At 46.0% G+C, this 17,341-nt stretch overlaps 1 protein-coding gene across 1 annotated transcript in view; it reads right to left on the bottom strand.

The window, feature by feature from the left end:
* Positions 1 to 15,665, bottom strand: part of LOC135528845 (pleckstrin homology domain-containing family O member 1-like) — a 68,906-nt gene extending 53,241 nt beyond the window's left edge. Inside the window, exons 1-2 of the mRNA XM_064957892.1 lie at positions 15,136 to 15,665; positions 14,305 to 14,451 (exon numbers count right to left, since the gene is read on the bottom strand). Of these exons, the coding sequence (XP_064813964.1) occupies positions 14,305 to 14,451; positions 15,136 to 15,162 (174 nt within the window). The 5' untranslated portion in view covers positions 15,163 to 15,665. The remainder of the gene's footprint in view (positions 1 to 14,304; positions 14,452 to 15,135) is intronic.
* Between the last annotated feature and the right edge of the window lie 1,676 nt (positions 15,666 to 17,341).

The raw sequence follows: 17,341 nt of genomic DNA, 5'->3' as shown, positions 1-17,341 counted from the left end.
CACCGCTCTTACTCTGGCCATGCTTATCCATTACCTACTGCACCAGCCTGTTGTGTTGGGACCAACGGAGGCCCGCCTCAGTAATGGTGTGGGAAACACCGCTCTTACTCTGGCCATGCTTATCCATTACCTACTGCACCAGCCTGTTGTGTTGGGACCAAAGGAGGCCCGCCTCAGTAATGGTGTGGGAAACACCGCTCTTACTCTGGCCATGCTTATCCATTACCTACTGTTGTGTTGGGACCAACGGAGGCCCGCCTCAGTAATGGTGTGGGAAACACCGCTCTTACTCTGGCCATGCTTATCCATTACCTACTGCACCAGCCTGTTGTGTTAGGACCAACGGAGGCCCGCCTCAGTAATGGTGTGGGAAACACCGCTCTTACTCTGGCCATGCTTATCCATTACCTACTGCACCAGCCTGTTGTGTTGGGACCAACGGAGGCCCGCCTCAGTAATGGTGTGGGAAACACCGCTCTTACTCTGGCCATGCTTATCCATTACCTACTGCACCAACCTGTTGTGTTGGGACCAACGGAGGCCCGCCTCAGTAATGGTGTGGGAAACACCGCTCTTACTCTGGCCATGCTTATCCATTACCTACTGCACCAGCCTGTTGTGTTGGGACCAACGGAGGCCCGCCTCAGTAATGGTGTGGGAAACACCGCTCTTACTCTGGCCATGCTTATCCATTACCTACTGCACCAGCCTGTTGTGTTGGGACCAACGGAGGCCCGCCTCAGTAATGGTGTGGGAAACACCGCTCTTACTCTGGCCATGCTTATCCATTACCTACTGCACCAGCCTGTTGTGTGGGACCAACGGAGGCCCGCCTCAGTAATGGTGTGGGAAACACCGCTCTTACTCTGGCCATGCTTATCAATTACCTACTGCACCAGCCTGTTGTGTTGGGACCAACGGAGGCCCACCTCAGTAATGGTGTGGGAAACACCGCTCTTACTCTGGCCATGCTTATCCATTACCTACTGCACCAGCCTGTTGTGTTAGGACCAACGGAGGCCCGCCTCAGTAATGGTGTGGGAAACACCGCTCTTACTCTGGCCATGCTTATCCATTACCTACTGCACCAGCCTGTTGTTTTGGGACCAACGGAGGCCCGCCTCAGTAATGGTGTGGGAAACACCGCTCTTACTCTGGCCATGCTTATCCATTACCTACTGCACCAGCCTGTTGTGTTGGGACCAACGGAGGCCCGCCTCAGTAATGGTGTGGGAAACACCGCTCTTACTCTGGCCATGCTTATCCATTACCTACTGCACCAGCCTGTTGTGTTGGGACCAACGGAGGCCCGCCTCAGTAATGGTGTGGGAAACACCGCTCTTACTCTGGCCATGCTTATCCATTACCTACTGCACCAGCCTGTTGTGTTAGGACCAACGGAGGCCCGCCTCAGTAATGGTGTGGGAAACACCGCTCTTACTCTGGCCATGCTTATCCATTACCTACTGCACCAGCCTGTTGTGTTGGGACCAACGGAGGCCCGCCTCAGTAATGGTGTGGGAAACACCGCTCTTACTCTGGCCATGCTTATCCATTACCTACTGCACCAGCCTGTTGTGTTGGGACCAACGGAGGCCCGCCTCAGTAATGGTGTGGGAAACACCGCTCTTACTCTGGCCATGCTTATCCATTACCTACTGCACCAGCCTGTTGTGTTGGGACCAACGGAGGCCCGCCTCAGTAATGGTGTGGGAAACACCGCTCTTACTCTGGCCATGCTTATCCATTACCTACTGCACCAGCCTGTTGTGTTGGGACCAACGGAGGCCCGCCTCAGTAATGGTGTGGGAAACACCGCTCTTACTCTGGCCTACTTTATATCATTACCGTTTCTGCAGCAAAACATTCTGAGCTACAACTATTCATCTCCCATCCAACCTCGTTTTGATCTTGACAACAACATTCTGAGTGTATATGTGAGATGTGTCCCATCTAGGCAAGGAGCCTTCAAACTCTTCTCCATATTCCAACCCCCCACAAACCCTTTTTCATTGAAAGATAATTTAGTCTTGTCACATTGCTCTTACCACAACTCCCCCAGTCAGTGGATAACATGTGAGTTGACATAGCATTTCTGGCAAGGCTGGAGTGGGACCGAAATACATTCAAATGAGAAAAAGAGTACTGAGCGTTTCCAGACGTTTGACTCCATCATCATCCTCCCTGAGTTGAATGGCCCTGATGCAAACGCTAAAAGTCCAGCAGCACTGGAATCAGGCCGTTTGGACCAGTGCTTTAATGGGTCATGCCCCCCTCCACCCTGTCTTCTAGAACACGTGGAACACCTAGGCATTGAGGTGTCACTATAAACTAAATAAAATCAAATCAAATTTTATTTGTCACATACACATGGTTAGCAGATGTTAATGTGAGTGTAGCGAAATGCTTGTGCTTCTAGTTCCGACAATGCAGTAATAACCAACAAGTAATCTAACTAACAATTCCTAAACTACTGTCTTATACACAGTGTAAGGGGATAAAGAATATGTACATAAGGATATATGAATGAGTGATGGTACAGAGCGGCATAGGCAAGATACAGTAGATGGTATCGAGTACAGTATATACATATGAGATGAGTATGTAAACAAAGTGGCATAGTTAAAGTGGCTAGTGATACATGTATTACATAAGGATGCAGTCGATGATATAGAGTACAGTATAAACTAGCCTTTGCTATCCACTTTTAAAATGGAAGGCTCCTCATTTGTGTTCATCCTTGACTCAATACCAGTCCCCTAAACAGTCTGCTGGATTCAACAACCCTGTATCTTTGTAACAAGGGGTGAGTCCAAAATGCACAAGCAGGACGACCATAGCATACGCATCTGGGCGGCAGGCAGCCTAGCGATTACAGCGTTGGGGCAATAAGAAAAGTCCCGGGTTTGAATCCCTGAGCCAATGAGGTGAAAAATCTGTTGATGTTCCCTTAAGCAAGGCACTTAACCCTAATTGCTCCAAAGGTCACCGCTGATAATGGCTGACCTTGGCCGTGACCCCACTCTCCGAGGGTGTCTCAGGGGAGGTGGGATATGCAAAAAATACACTTCCAATTCCCACAGGTATATAATACCCACTTGGACATGTGTGAAATAGGACACATACAAGCCCCCACCAAACTATTATTATTACCAGACACAGAGGGGTTTCTGTTCATCTCATTCACACCTTGAGTCCAGCTCATGATTACATTCAGCATGGCATCTTTCCGGAGGGAGGATGAGGACTTATGGTCTGCCCCGTGCCAGGCTTTGGAGACATTCTATAGGTTGGCATGGAAACTAGCAGCCCATCCTCATCTAACCCACTACTCCCCTCACCCTCCTGATGGGCAGCTGGAGGCTCACTAGCACAGACCCACCACTCCCATTCAGAACACAGAGGGAGAGAGGGGAGGTAGAGGTAGACAGAGAGGGAAGGGAGGTAGAGGTAGACAGAGAGGGAAGGGAGGTAGAGGTAGACAGAGGGAAGGGAGGTAGAGGTAGACAGAGAGGGAAGGGAGATAGAGGTAAGAGAGGGAAGGCAGAGAGAGAGCAGAGATAGAGAGATAGCAGAGAGATAGCAGAGAGAAAGCAGAGATAGAGAGAGCAGAGATAGAGAGCGCAGAGAGCGCAGAGAGAGCAGAGATAGGGAGAGCAGAGAGAGCGAGAGTAGAGATAAAGAGAGCAGAGAGAGAGAGAGCAGAGATAGAGAGAGCAGAGATAGAGAAAGAAAGCAGAGAGAGCAGAGAGAGAGAAAGCAGAGAGAGAGCAGAGATAGAGAGCGCAGAGAGAGCAGAGATAGGGAGAGCAGAGAGAGCGAGAGCAGAGATAAAGCGAGCAGAGAGAGAGCAGAGATAGTGAGAGCAGAGATAGAGAGAGAAAGCAGAGAGAAGCAGAGATAGAGAGAGAAAGCAGAGAGAAGCAGCGATAGAGAGAAAGCAGAGAGAGCAGAGAGAGAACAGAGAGAGAGCAGAGATAGAGAGATGGCAGAGAGAGAGCAGAGATAGAGAGATAGCAGAGATAGAGAGAGCAGAGGGAGAGCAGAGATATAGAGAGAGAGAGCAGAGAGAGAGCAGAGAAAAAGAGAGAGAAAGAGAGAGAGAGGCCTGGGGATTAAACAATCATCCAGATTGAATTACCTCTGTCCAATCTAAGAGAGAGAGACAGAGAGAGAAATGGAGAAGAAGACAAACAGATGTCAATAGACAATGTTGGCTTTACTCACTAACATGAGAAAGACACTTGCATGGTTTTACTCCCTAACATGACAAAGACACTTGCATGGTTTGCGCTGTGTGTTTGTGTGCATGTTGTTTGTGTCATTGCTATGCTATAACACTAAAAGGCCCACTCCCAAAGACACACTTTCCCCAGTGTGCTATAGCCTGGCATGAGAACCCAGAGCTGACCCCCAGTGTGCTATAGCCTGGCATGAGAAGCCAGAGCTGACCCCCAGTGTGCTATAGCCTGGCATGAGAAGTCAGAGCTGACCCCCAGCGTGCTATAGCCTGGCATGAGAAGCCAGAGCTGACCCCCAGCGTGCTATAGCCTGGCATGAGAACCCAGAGCTGACCCCCAGCGTGCTATAGCCTGGCATGAGAAGCCAGAGCTGACCCCCAGCGTGCTATAGCCTGGCATGAGAAGCCAGTTGGCAAACACTAGTGAGCATTACACAAAGAAGTGCATTTCAAAAAGAAGTGTGCTTTGTTCTGTCTCTGTTCTTTTTTCGATCCTGTCTCCCTTTCCTCTCCACTTTCTCCTGCTTTCTCTCTCTTCCAACCCCCCCCCTCCTTCGTCCCTCCCTCCCTCCTCCATTGCATCATTCCCTTTAGACAAACAGAAAACATCTCCTCCCCTTCAGGACAAAGCCAAGGCAAACGGACTGCTTGGGGTAAGCCATGTTTTAATTCAAATGTAAGGAGCTAAATCTTGATGTGCCTCAACACTGAATGAATCACTGAGCAGGTTGCTAGAATGGTTTCATTGAAGAAAGGCTGTGGTTGTGAAGTGAAATCCCCCCGTTCTGGGACTGATCAGGCTCTAAAATTCAAACAGACGATCGTTGTCATGCTACTTTCCCTCATACCATCCCCTTGACCGACTCAACAAGAACAGGTCCAGGAAGAGAAACTAGTGCAAATAAACACTGCAGCCTTTAGTTAGGAAGTCTGATGATACCAATGAGGAAGCGGAAAGTATAGTGTGGGGCTGTGGGCTGAAAACGCTCTCAAAACGGATCTAGTGCTTAGCAGTGTTGAGAAGACAAACTGGATGGCAGCCTGTAGCACATGCTCCCCTTCAAAGATAGCAAATCATGTGCAGAGCGTTTCAGAAACCCCCTGGGCAATGAGGTTATCGGCTTAAGTGAAAGCACACTGCCAGACATGACTTGATAACTCACAAATCAAACAAAAGCGGTGTGTGTGCAACCCAATGGAATAAGACCTCATCAACCCAATGGAATAAGACCTCATCAACCCAATGGACTAAGACCTCATCAACCCAATAGAATAAGACCTCATCAACCCAATGGACTAAGACCTCATCAAGCCAATAGAATAAGACCTCATCAACCCAATGGACTAAGACCTCATCAACCCAATGGACTAAGACCTCATCAACCCAATGGACTAAGACCTCATCAACCCAATAGACTAAGACCTCATCAACCCAATGGACTAAGACCTCATCAACCCAATAGAATAAGACCTCATCAACCCAATGGACTAAGACCTCATCAACCCAATGGAATAAGACCTCATCAAGCCAATGGACTAAGACCTCATCAACCCAATGGACTAAGACCTTATCAACCCAATGGACTAAGACCTCATCAACCCAATAGAATAAGACCTCATCAACCCAATGGACTAAGACCTCATCAACCCAATGGACTAAGACCTCATCAACCCAATGGACTAAGACCTCATCAACCCAATAGAATAAGACCTCATCAACCCAATGGACTAAGACCTCATCAACCCAATGGACTAAGACCTCATCAACCCAATGGACTAAGACCTCATCAAGCCAATGGATTAAGACCTCATCAACCCAATGGACTAAGACCTCATCAACCCAATGGACTAAGACCTCATCAACCCAATGGACTAAGACCTCATCAACCCAATGGACTAAGACCTCATCAACCCAATGGACTAAGACCTCATCAAGCCAATGGAATAAGACCTCATCAAGCCAATGGACTAAGACCTCATCAACCCAATGGACTAAGACCTCATCAAGCCAATGGACTAAGACCTCATCAACCCAATGGACTAAGACCTCATCAACCCAATGGACTAAGACCTCATCAACCCAATAGAATAAGACCTCATCAACCCAATGAACTAAGACCTCATCAAGCCAATAGAATAAGACCTCATCAACCCAATGGACTAAGACCTCATCAACCCAATGGACTAAGACCTCATCAACTCAATGGACTAAGACCTCATCAACCCAATGGACTAAGACCTCATCAACCCAATGGACTAAGACCTCATCAACCCAATAGAATAAGACCTCATCAACCCAATAGAATAAGACCTCATCAACCCAATGGACTAAGACCTCATCAACCCAATGGACTAAGACCTCATCAACCCAATGGACTAAGACCTCATCAACCCAATGGACTAAGACCTTATCAACCCAATGGACTAAGACCTCATCAAGCCAATGGACTAAGACCTCACCAACCCAATGGACTAAGACCTCATCAACCCAATAGAACAAGACCTCATCAAGCCAATAGAATAAGACCTCATCAACCCAATGGACTAAGACCTCATCAACCCAATAGAATAAGACCTCATCAAGCCAATAGAATAAGACCTCATCAAGCCAATAGAATAAGACTTCATCAAGCCAATAGAACAAGACCTCATCAAGCCAATAGAATAAGACCTCATCAAGCCAATAGAATAAGACCTCATCAAGCCAATAGAATAAGACATCATCAAGCCAATAGAATAAGACCTCATCAAGCTAATAGAATAAGACCTCATCAAGCCAATAGTTGTTGTGTTGTTTGATGCAAGAAACCATAATGCATCATTATTCACATACCATTATTACGGAGAATCAGACAAATTATGCTCCCCTCTGCCTAATGGCCACAACACTGCCCCTTTAAGACAAAAAAAGATCCTTTCCTGACTCGCTTTTCAAAATGCAAAAGCTTTTGCGCTTTTGTAGGAAACAATAACTCCCCCCATTGATGACGACAAATGATCTAAAACTGGACTATTAACTCACTAACTAGCCAAATGTGCACACGTCAGTAGATGTAGCTCTCGCTTTGATCTCAAAACAAGCTCATCTACTGATGACCGCTCATGCTGTAAAAACAGTCCAGTTCAATGTGAATGGCACAGATCCTTATATGGATTGATCTATTTGCATATAGGCCTACTGGAGCTCTGATTGGTTTTGGGGCACCGGTGTGTGTAGAGTACGGGCCTGAGTCGTGCTTGTCAATGCAATGGAATCCTACCCTGATGCGTTCTGCCTACAACAAAATCTCTTGCATAGTTAGTTTTGCATACTAAATCTTGCATTGTTCATGTTTCGGTATGTTGCATTGAAAGTGGCTAATATTGTGTTGATTCGATCACAATTCCCACAGTAAATGGAAACATTGATAGTGTTATCTCTAGAAAGTTGAGTGAAGTTCAATTTTATGCTTCTCTGCGCAGGCTGATATTTCTTCAACGCAGCAGCCCTAGGGGAGCTGCTAGAGGGAACATTGCTAAGGACCTATCATGGTCCAAACACACCAACACTGTCGTGAAGAGGACACAACAACGCCTATTCTGTCTCAGGAGGCTGAAAAGACTTGGCATGGGAGCACAGATCCTCAGAAAGTTCTACAGCTGCACCAACAAGAGCATCCATCGCCGCTGGTATGGTAACTGCTCTGCATCCGACTACAAGGCACTAAAGAGGGTAGTGCGTACGGCCCAGTACATCACTGGGGCCGAGGTCCCTGCCATCCAGGACCTCTACACCAGGCGGTATCAGAGGAAGGCCCTAAAAATGGTCAAAGTCCCCAGCCACCCAAGTCATAGACTGTTCTCTCCGCTACCGCACGGCGCCAAGTCTAGGTCTAAGAGGCTTCTAAACAGCGTCTACCCCCAAGCCATAAGACTGCTGAACAGTTAATAAAATGGCCACCCGGACTATTACATTTACCGCCTTTTATTATTGTTTATTCACATGTTTTGCACTGAATCTTTTGCACAGGCTCCATGTACACTCACAGCCTCCATGTACACTCACAGGCTCCATGTACACTCACAGGCTCCATGTACACTCACAGGCTCCATGTACACTCACAGGCTCCATGTACACTCACAGGCTCCATGTACACTCACAGGCTCCATGTACACTCACAGGCTCCATGTACACTCACAGGCTCCATGTACACTCACAGCCTCCATGTACACTCACAGGCTCCATGTACACTCACAGGCTCCATGTACACTCACAGGCTCCATGTACACTCACAGGCTCCATGTACACTCACAGCCTCCATGTACACTCACAGGCTCCATGTACACTCACAGGCTCCATGTACACTCACAGCCTCCATGTACACTCACAGGCTCCATGTACACTCACAGGCTCCATGTACACTCACAGGCTCCATGTACACTCACAGCCTCCATGTACACTCACAGGCTCCATGTACACTCACAGGCTCCATGTACACTCACAGGCTCCATGTACACTCACAGCCTCCATGTACACTCACAGGCTCCATGTACACTCACAGGCTCCATGTACACTCACAGGCTCCATGTACACTCACAGCCTCCATGTACACTCACAGGCTCCATGTACACTCACAGCCTCCATGTACACTCACAGGCTCCATGTACACTCACAGGCTCCATGTACACTCACAGGCTCCATGTACACTCACAGGCTCCATGTACACTCACAGGCTTCATGTACACTCACAGGCTCCATGTACACTCACAGGCTCCATGTACACTCACAGGCTCCATGTACACTCACAGGCTCCATGTACACTCACAGGCTCCATGTACACTCACAGGCTCCATGTACACTAACCACACACTCACACATACTACACTGACACTCCAACACACACACACACACACACCCACACACACAAAACACATACACACATGCATATTGACGCCACACATACACATACACTGCTGTTACTCTCTGTTTATTTTCTATGCATAGTCACTTTCTCCTACCTACATGAACATATTACCTCAATGACCTTGACTAACTAACACATTGACTCTGTACCAGTACCCCTTTCTATATAGCCACTTCATTGTTCTTTTATTGTGTTACTCTTTTTCATTTAGTTATTTTGCACATTTTTCTTACTTACTTTTTGAAAACTTTGAATTGTTGGCTTGTAAGTAAGCATTTCGTGGTTGTATTCGATGTGACAAATAACATTTGATTTGATAAACATGGACTAAAGTTTATTGTTGTGTGCTGGTGTTACCTAGGCTATTGTCTTTTGCACAAGTGCTCTTAAAATCCCTCCAAGTCTTGTAGAAGGTTATGCGGTCAGTTTCTGAGAGGAAGTACTGTTTGGTGCTCTGACCAATAACCCACTAACACACAAAGCAGAACAGAGACAAAGACAGTTTCAAAATACCCCACAGGGAAGAAACATCTTCCTTATTTGGGTAAAGAACAACACTCAGAAGAAGGAACTAATTCAGTCAATATGTCCATGGCTCATATCTGCCAGTTAGTTGTCTCTTTGGTTGAGGACAGTATAAACATCATAGTGAATTGGGAAACGGGAATGTGGTTAGCATGTAAAAAGTGTAGTGAAACACACCAGACATCATAGTGAAAGTGGACAGAGACTGAATCAGGACATGACAGATGTCAGGCTGGAACAGCTTGGTCAGCAAGGTGAAATCAGAGCTCTCCCACTCACTCCTCACAGCTGTCCCAACTACAGGGAGGCTTTTCCTCTCAGATCTCCATGAAACCTGACCTCATGCCCGCACTGTCTTGACAAATAATGCTGGGTTGACATTTGGCCCTAAAACCCACTTGAAAAGTCGAGGAAGGCACTTTCTTCGTTGACCATAGACTTTAGACCTGCCTGCTGGCCACTTGATATGGACCCAAGCTACTTGTTGCACAGGGTCATCAGTTAGAGATGTGAAAGAATAGGGTTTGGCAAACCTGTTGGCTGCATAGAGTTCCAGCCATATTGTTGACAGCCATCAGTCTATAAAGACCCTTGGAAAGGTGCCGGGAAAGGGGGCTAGTAGGTTGATTACAGACGGGAGCTGTGTCTCATGCTCCCTCCATGGTAAACATCTCCCTCAGGGCTGCTGACACGTAATAAGTCATGACAGTCAACTCAAGTGGAGGCTTGGTGGGTGAATATAAGAGCTGCACTGACGTCATCCACCTTAACATGCCGCATGACAGAATGTCAATGGGAAGTGATCATGAATTCACCATTTTATCTGACAATGATAAAAGCTAATGTTCTATCTGGTGGGGTTTCCAAAGGGAAGCTTTCCTTTGTCTTTGTCTCCTAAGGTTAGTTATTTTGGGGCACTTAGCTCTGGGTGGTCTTATTTATCATTCTGTGACAAATGACTGAAAAGGGCACTACATTGATAAGCTTGGTGACCTCTTCAAGTGACCAAAACCCTGGAAGGCATTTCTTTAACACATATGCATTGATATTCAACTCTCAAAGGTTAGTTTCCCTCAAAGCTGTGATCATGTTAGGATTGATTAGATCACAGTTTGGAATCTTCAGTGTCTGTCAGATTCCACTGTGATCCCTGGAGTTCTGTTTACAATTGGAGTAAGGTGTTAAAGTGGTCCCTTAGAAGCTGCCAACACATCCTCCTGTAAGCTTCAGCTGAGCTTGGCAGAATACTAATACCCTGCAACTCTAAAGCAAGCCCAGCAAGAGAACTGTCAGTGCCCGATCGCAGTCAGTGTGTGTGTGTGTGTGTGTGTGTGTGTGTGTGTGTGTGTGTGTGTGTGTGTGTGTGTGTGTGTGTGTGTGTGTGTGTGTGTGTGTGTCCGTGCGTGCGTACATGTGCGTTTGTATTAAATTCCCTGTAACTCTCAGCTAAGCGGTTTAAAACTGCCTCTGCCTTGTATCAAGCACCACATTGACTCTGACTATGTGGCTCATTATTGCTTCTGTTTAATATCTGGAGCAATCACCCTGACACATCACAGGCTGGCTCTGTCACTATGGTTACCACAACATTCATTAAGGCCTTAATATTGCAACACCACAACCATGTGGGTGCTGTTGTGCTATCTCGTAGCTATACCTGGAACACACTCTGTTCTCAGTGAGCCTGAGCACAGCAGTTACTGCGCGCCTTATTACCATCTAGGGTTATCTCTCCGACAACTCCTTCTGTCATAAGGCTAGACCGATGTGCTTAGGGGTCTCTGGAGACTTCCTACCTCTATTAATAAACACTCTATGAGAGCAGATTTGAGATGGGGATACTTTCTAATCTTCTGTTTAGCTGTTTTGCTGTGGACAACTAACAGGAGTAATGAATCAGACTTCAGCCATTTAGAGCACTCTGACTGACGTCTGACTGCAATGATAACAGACACTGTAGGTCAAAGAAGTATAGTGTAGAGCAGACATACAGTGGAGGTTTTTCATCTATAATGTTGGGTATCCAGTGAGGTGGAAGGTGTGCTGCAGCTCAGGTTTGTTGCTGACAGGGAGAGAGAGAGACTCATAGAGAGATAGAGAGAGAGAGAGAGAGAGACTCATAGAGAGACAGAGAGAGAGAGAGAGAGACTCATAGAGAGACAGAGAGAGAGAGGAGAGAGAGAGACTCATAGAGAGACAGAGAGAGAGAGAGAGAGAGAAGGAGAGAGAGAGACAGAGAGACAGAGAGAGAGAGAGAGAGGAGAGAGAGAGACAGAGAGAGAGACTCATAGAGAGACACAGAGAGAGAGAGAGAGAGAGAGAGAGAGAGAGAGAGAAGGAGAGAGAAGGAGAGAGAGACAGAGAGAGAGAAGGAGAGGAAGAGACACAGACAGACAGACAGACAGACAGACAGACAGACAGACAGACAGACAGACAGACAGACAGACAGACGGACGGACGGACGGACAGACAGGGTGAGGGAGAGGGAGAGGGGAGGGAGAGGGAATGAGAGAGAGGGAAAAAGACAGAACTCGTTGGCTCACCAGCCCCAGAGGGATGATAGATGAGGCTTGGCGGGAGGATACAGAGATTTATGTGAAGCCTTAAGTGAACCTGAACACACACACACAAATACACACACACAAAGCTTTTGGAGCTGCTGATTTGGTCCATCAGTCTGAGTGGATCCAGAACAGAGGAGAGCATGTCTAGGGTATCTCTTGAGACTACTACATGGCCACATGGTTAAACACATCCATATACTTACTGTATGTTGTCACTGGAAATACTGTCATTTATAAACCACGGTATGATGTCATAAAGTAGCCGACAGTGCCTTGCGAAAGTATTCGCCCCCCTTGAACTTTGCGACCTTTTGCCACATTTCAGGCTTCAAACATAAAGATATAAAACTGTATTTTTTTTAGAAGAATCAACAACAAGTGGGACACAATCATGAAGTGGAACAACATTTATTGGATATTTCAAACTTTTTTAACAAATCAAAAACTGAAAAATTGGGCGTGCAAAATTATTCAGCCCCCTTAAGTTAATACTTTGTAGCGCCACCTTTTGCTGCGATTACAGCTGTAAGTCGCTTGGGGTATGTCTCTATCAGTTTTGCACATCGAGAGACTGACATTTTTTCCCATTCCTCCTTGCAAAACAGCTCGAGCTCAGTGAGGTTTGATGGAGAGCATTTGTGAACAGCAGTTTTCAGTTCTTTCCGCAGATTCTCGATTGGATTCAGGTCTGGACTTTGACTTGGCCATTCTAACACCTGGATATGTTTATTTTTGAACCATTCCATTGTAGATTTTGCTTTATGTTTTGGATCATTGTCTTGTTGGAAGACAAATCTCCGTCCCAGTCTCAGGTCTTTTGCAGACTCCATCAGGTTTTCTTCCAGAATTGTCCTGTATTTGGCTCCATCCATCTTCCCATCAATTTTAACCATCTTCCCTGTCCCTGCTGAAGAAAAGCAGGCCCAAACCATGATGCTGCCACCACCATGTTTGACAGTGGGTATGGTGTGGTCAGGGTGATGAGCTGTGTTGCTTTTACGCCAAACATAACGTTTTGCACTGTTGCCAAAAAGTTCAATTTTGGTTTCATCTGACCAGAGCACCTTCTTCCACATGTTTGGTGTGTCTCCCAGGTGGCTTGTGGCAAACTTTAAACGACACTTTTTATGGATATCTTTAAGAAATGGCTTTCTTCTTGCCACTCTTCCATAAAGGCCAGATTTGTGCAATATACGACTGATTGTTGTCTTATGGACAGAGTCTTCCACCTCAGCTGTAGATCTCTGCAGTTCATCCAGAGTGATCATGGGCCTCTTGGCTGCATCTCTGATCAGTCTTCTCCTTGTATGAGCTGAAAGTTTAGAGGGACGGCCAGGTCTTGGTAGATTTGCAGTGGTCTGATACTCCTTCCATTTCAATATTAGCGCTTGCACAGTGCTCCTTGGGATGTTTAAAGCTTGGGAAATCTTTTTGTATCCAAATCCGGCTTTAAACTTCTTCACAACAGTATCTCGGACCTGCCTGGTGTGTTCCTTGTTCTTCATGATGCTCTCTGCGCTTTTAACGGACCTCTGAGACTATCACAGTGCAGATGCATTTATACGGAGACTTGATTACACACAGGTGGATTGTATTTATCATCATTAGTCATTTAGGTCAACATTGGATCATTCAGAGATCCCCACTGAACATCTGGAGAGAGTTTGCTGCACTGAAAGTAGAGGGACTGAATAATTTTGCACGCCCAATTTATCATTTTTTGATTTGTTAAAAAATATTGAAATATCCAATAAATGTCGTTCCACTTCATGATTGTGTCCCACTTGTTGTTGATTCTTCACAAAAAAATACAGTTTTATATCTTTATGTTTGAAACCTGAAATGTGGCAAAAGGTCGCAAAGTTCAAGGGGGCAGAATACTTTCGCAAGGCACTGTATATTTCACAGTGTTGATGCTCAACAAGGACTATTACACTGTATCCCAAAATTAGTGTATAAGATGTGCTGGTTCTGTTTTCATTTGAAAAGTAAAAAAACAATACATGTTCAATGCTCCAAAAAATGTCAAGGTGTGTAAATGTCAGCTGTTCAATGAAGAGGCGTCACTTACCTCTTTCTCTGAGATGTAAAGTTGGTCCCCTTTGAGTATTACAAAACGATTTTTCCAGATCTCCCTAAATATCCCTTTGCCACAGAACTTGCGAATCCAACCGATTTTGTCTGGCTGCGTATTGTGCTGGTTTGTGTCCTGCGGGCCCTGCATATTCAACGAAAGCAACAAAGTAGCAGTTAAGACATGAAATTGCCAGAGCACCTCGTTTAGATTCGAAAGGGGGACTGAACAGACAAGAAAAAGAGGAGAGTCTTTTTGTGAGGCGACTCAGCCCCCTGTCATTTCCTTTGTCATGTAGATGCTGTCACATTCCTTGCGCGCACCGTTTTTCTTGGGCTCGTGTTTTTGTCACCATCTTATGATCTCAGTTCGGCTTCACCGACCACGTTAGATAATAGCATTCCAAAAATAAAGCTCGTTTTAAAATGATTCCGTTATACACAAAAAGAGCACTCCCTAAAAACGTTTGTCTTTCACAGCATCCACAACAAGCATTACATCAACACTTTTAAACTCTACATTGCTAGATCTCTTGTCAAATATAATTGTGTTAATCAAGTTAAGATAGTGGGGGACATTCTCCAGTTAGACAATGAATAAATAAAGCAAATCAGCATGCCTAACAAATGCATCACTTTGGAGTTTGGACTGAGACTTGGCTATAGTAACTGAGTCGGTAACATATCAAGTAGCATTGACGTGTTTATTAAATCCAACACTCGTTACATTGTAGCTTTTTGTTACATTCTCTGGAATAGCAGCTAACCAGAAACCCGTTATTACATTGTAGCTGAAGTGATCATCACTTGCATCGTTTCGAAACCTTACCCGTTTAGCTGAATTGTTTTTCTTCATTGTGAAGGATAGGACTGTCGATGACTATCCCCGAATTCACTCAGTTATAAATCCGCAATTTTGTACAACAGGCTGATGCCAAGAATGGCCGTAAATTCTGGACACGGGGTGTATATGCCCGTGACGCTCGAAAGCCGCCAGTAGGCTATGTCTTGCTCCTTTCCTCGCCGCCTCCCTAGGCTGGAACACTTCAATTGTCTCCCTCTCTATTCCTTTGTAGATATAACTGAATGCGGTTGGTCGAGCTTCGCTCTCGCATGCTCTGAACACTGAACTGGACTGGTAGTGTCTAGTTACGCGGATGAGTCCGTTTCATTGCCTCCCTATTGAGTCCCCCTCCCTCTCCCTCTCCTCTCTTCTCCGAGGCTTTGGTTATTAGAGAGCATGCAGCTGGGAGACTGGATAGCCTTCTCCCCCGCTCTGTAACTCGATGGCTCAATCTCTCTAAAGCCCAAGCTGCAGGGCTACGGAGTCATGATATCATCACGGAAAACAAAGAATGAAGGCACGAGGTTCGTGTGAAAGACGCAAATATGGAAATTATAGGCTGTAGAAAGTGGGGGTGTGTGGGAGGGGTGTTAGTCTACAAGTACAGTGATGTCTAGAAAATGTTAAATTGCAAACTCTAACTTTTGTATAATTTCAGCCGGAAGTGATGCTCAAGAGCCAAAAGTGGTCCCCTTTTGTGTGTACAATGTCATCAAATCAAATCAAATGTATTATACAGCCCTTCGTACATCAGCTGATATCTCAAAGTGCTGTACAGAAACCCAGCCTAAAACCCCAAACAGCAAGCAATGCAGGTGTAGAAGCACGGTGGCTAGGAAAAACTCCCGAGAAAGGCCAAAACCTAGGAAGAAACCTAGAGCGGAACCAGGCTATGTGGGGTGGCCAGTCCTCTTCTGGCTGTGCCGGGTGGAGATTATAACAGAACATGGCCAAGATGTTCAAATGTTCATAAATGACCAGCATGGTTGAATAATAATAAGGCAGAACAGTTGAAACTGGAGCAGCAGCACGGCCAGGTGGACTGAGGACAGCAAGGAGTCATCATGTCAGGTAGTCCTGAGGCATGGTCCTAGGGCTCAGGTCCTCTGAGAGAGAGAAAGAGAGAATTAGAGAGAGCACACTTAAATTCACACAGGACACCGAATAGGACAGGAGAAGTACTCCAGATATTACAGACTCAGACTCCCTGTTGGTTAGAGCCTGTAAGTAAGCATTTCACTGTATCGTCTACTTCACCTGTTGTATTCGGCGCACGTGATAAATAAACTGATTTGGTTTGATTTGATGGCGGTGAATAGCATGACATGATCATGGGCCTCATGATCTCGTCCCAGTATCTCTGTCCTTTCAAATTGCCATTGATAAAATGCAATTGTGTTCGTTGTACGTAATTTATGCCTGCCCATACCATAACCCCACCGCTACCATGGGGCACTCTGTTCACAACGTTGATATCAGCAAACCGCTCGCCCACATGACGCCATACACGCTGTCTGCCATGTGCCCGGTACAGTTGAAACCGGCATTCGTCTGTGTAGAGAACACTTCTCCAGCGTGCCAGTGGCTATCAAAGGTGAGCGTTTTCCCACAGAAGTCGGTTATGACGCCGAACTGCAGTCAGGTCAAGACCCCCGTGAGGACGACGAGCATGCAGATGAGCTTTCCTGAGGCAGTTTCTGACAGTTTGTGCAGAAATTATTTGGTTGTGCAAACCTACAGTTGCATCAGCTGGTGGCTGGTGGCTGGTCTCATACAATCCAGCAGGTGAAGAAGTGGATGTGGAGGTCCTGGGCTGGCGTGGTTAAACATGGTCTGCGGTTGTGAGGCCGGTTGGAAGTATTGCCCAATTCTCTAAAACAATGTTGGAGATTGCTTATGGAAGATTAACATAAAATTATTTGACAACAGCTCTGGTGGACATTCCTGCAGTCAGCCAATTGCATGCTCCCTCAAAACCTGTGTGACACAACTGCACATTTTAGACTGGCTTTTTATTGTCCCCAGCACAAGGTGCACCTGTGTAATGATCACGCTGTTTAATCAGCTTCTTGATATGCCACACGTGGATAGATCATCTTGGCAAAGGAGAAATGCTAACTAACAGGGATGTAAACAAATGTGTGCGTATGGAACATTTCTGGGATCTTTGATTTCAGCTCATGAAACATGG

The sequence above is a fragment of the Oncorhynchus masou genome, unplaced genomic scaffold (genome assembly GCF_036934945.1).
Source record: "Oncorhynchus masou masou isolate Uvic2021 unplaced genomic scaffold, UVic_Omas_1.1 unplaced_scaffold_1048, whole genome shotgun sequence".
NCBI lineage: Eukaryota > Metazoa > Chordata > Actinopteri > Salmoniformes > Salmonidae > Oncorhynchus > Oncorhynchus masou.
Note: the sequence above shows the minus strand (reverse complement) of the source record. Positions and strands in the feature narration are given on the sequence as shown.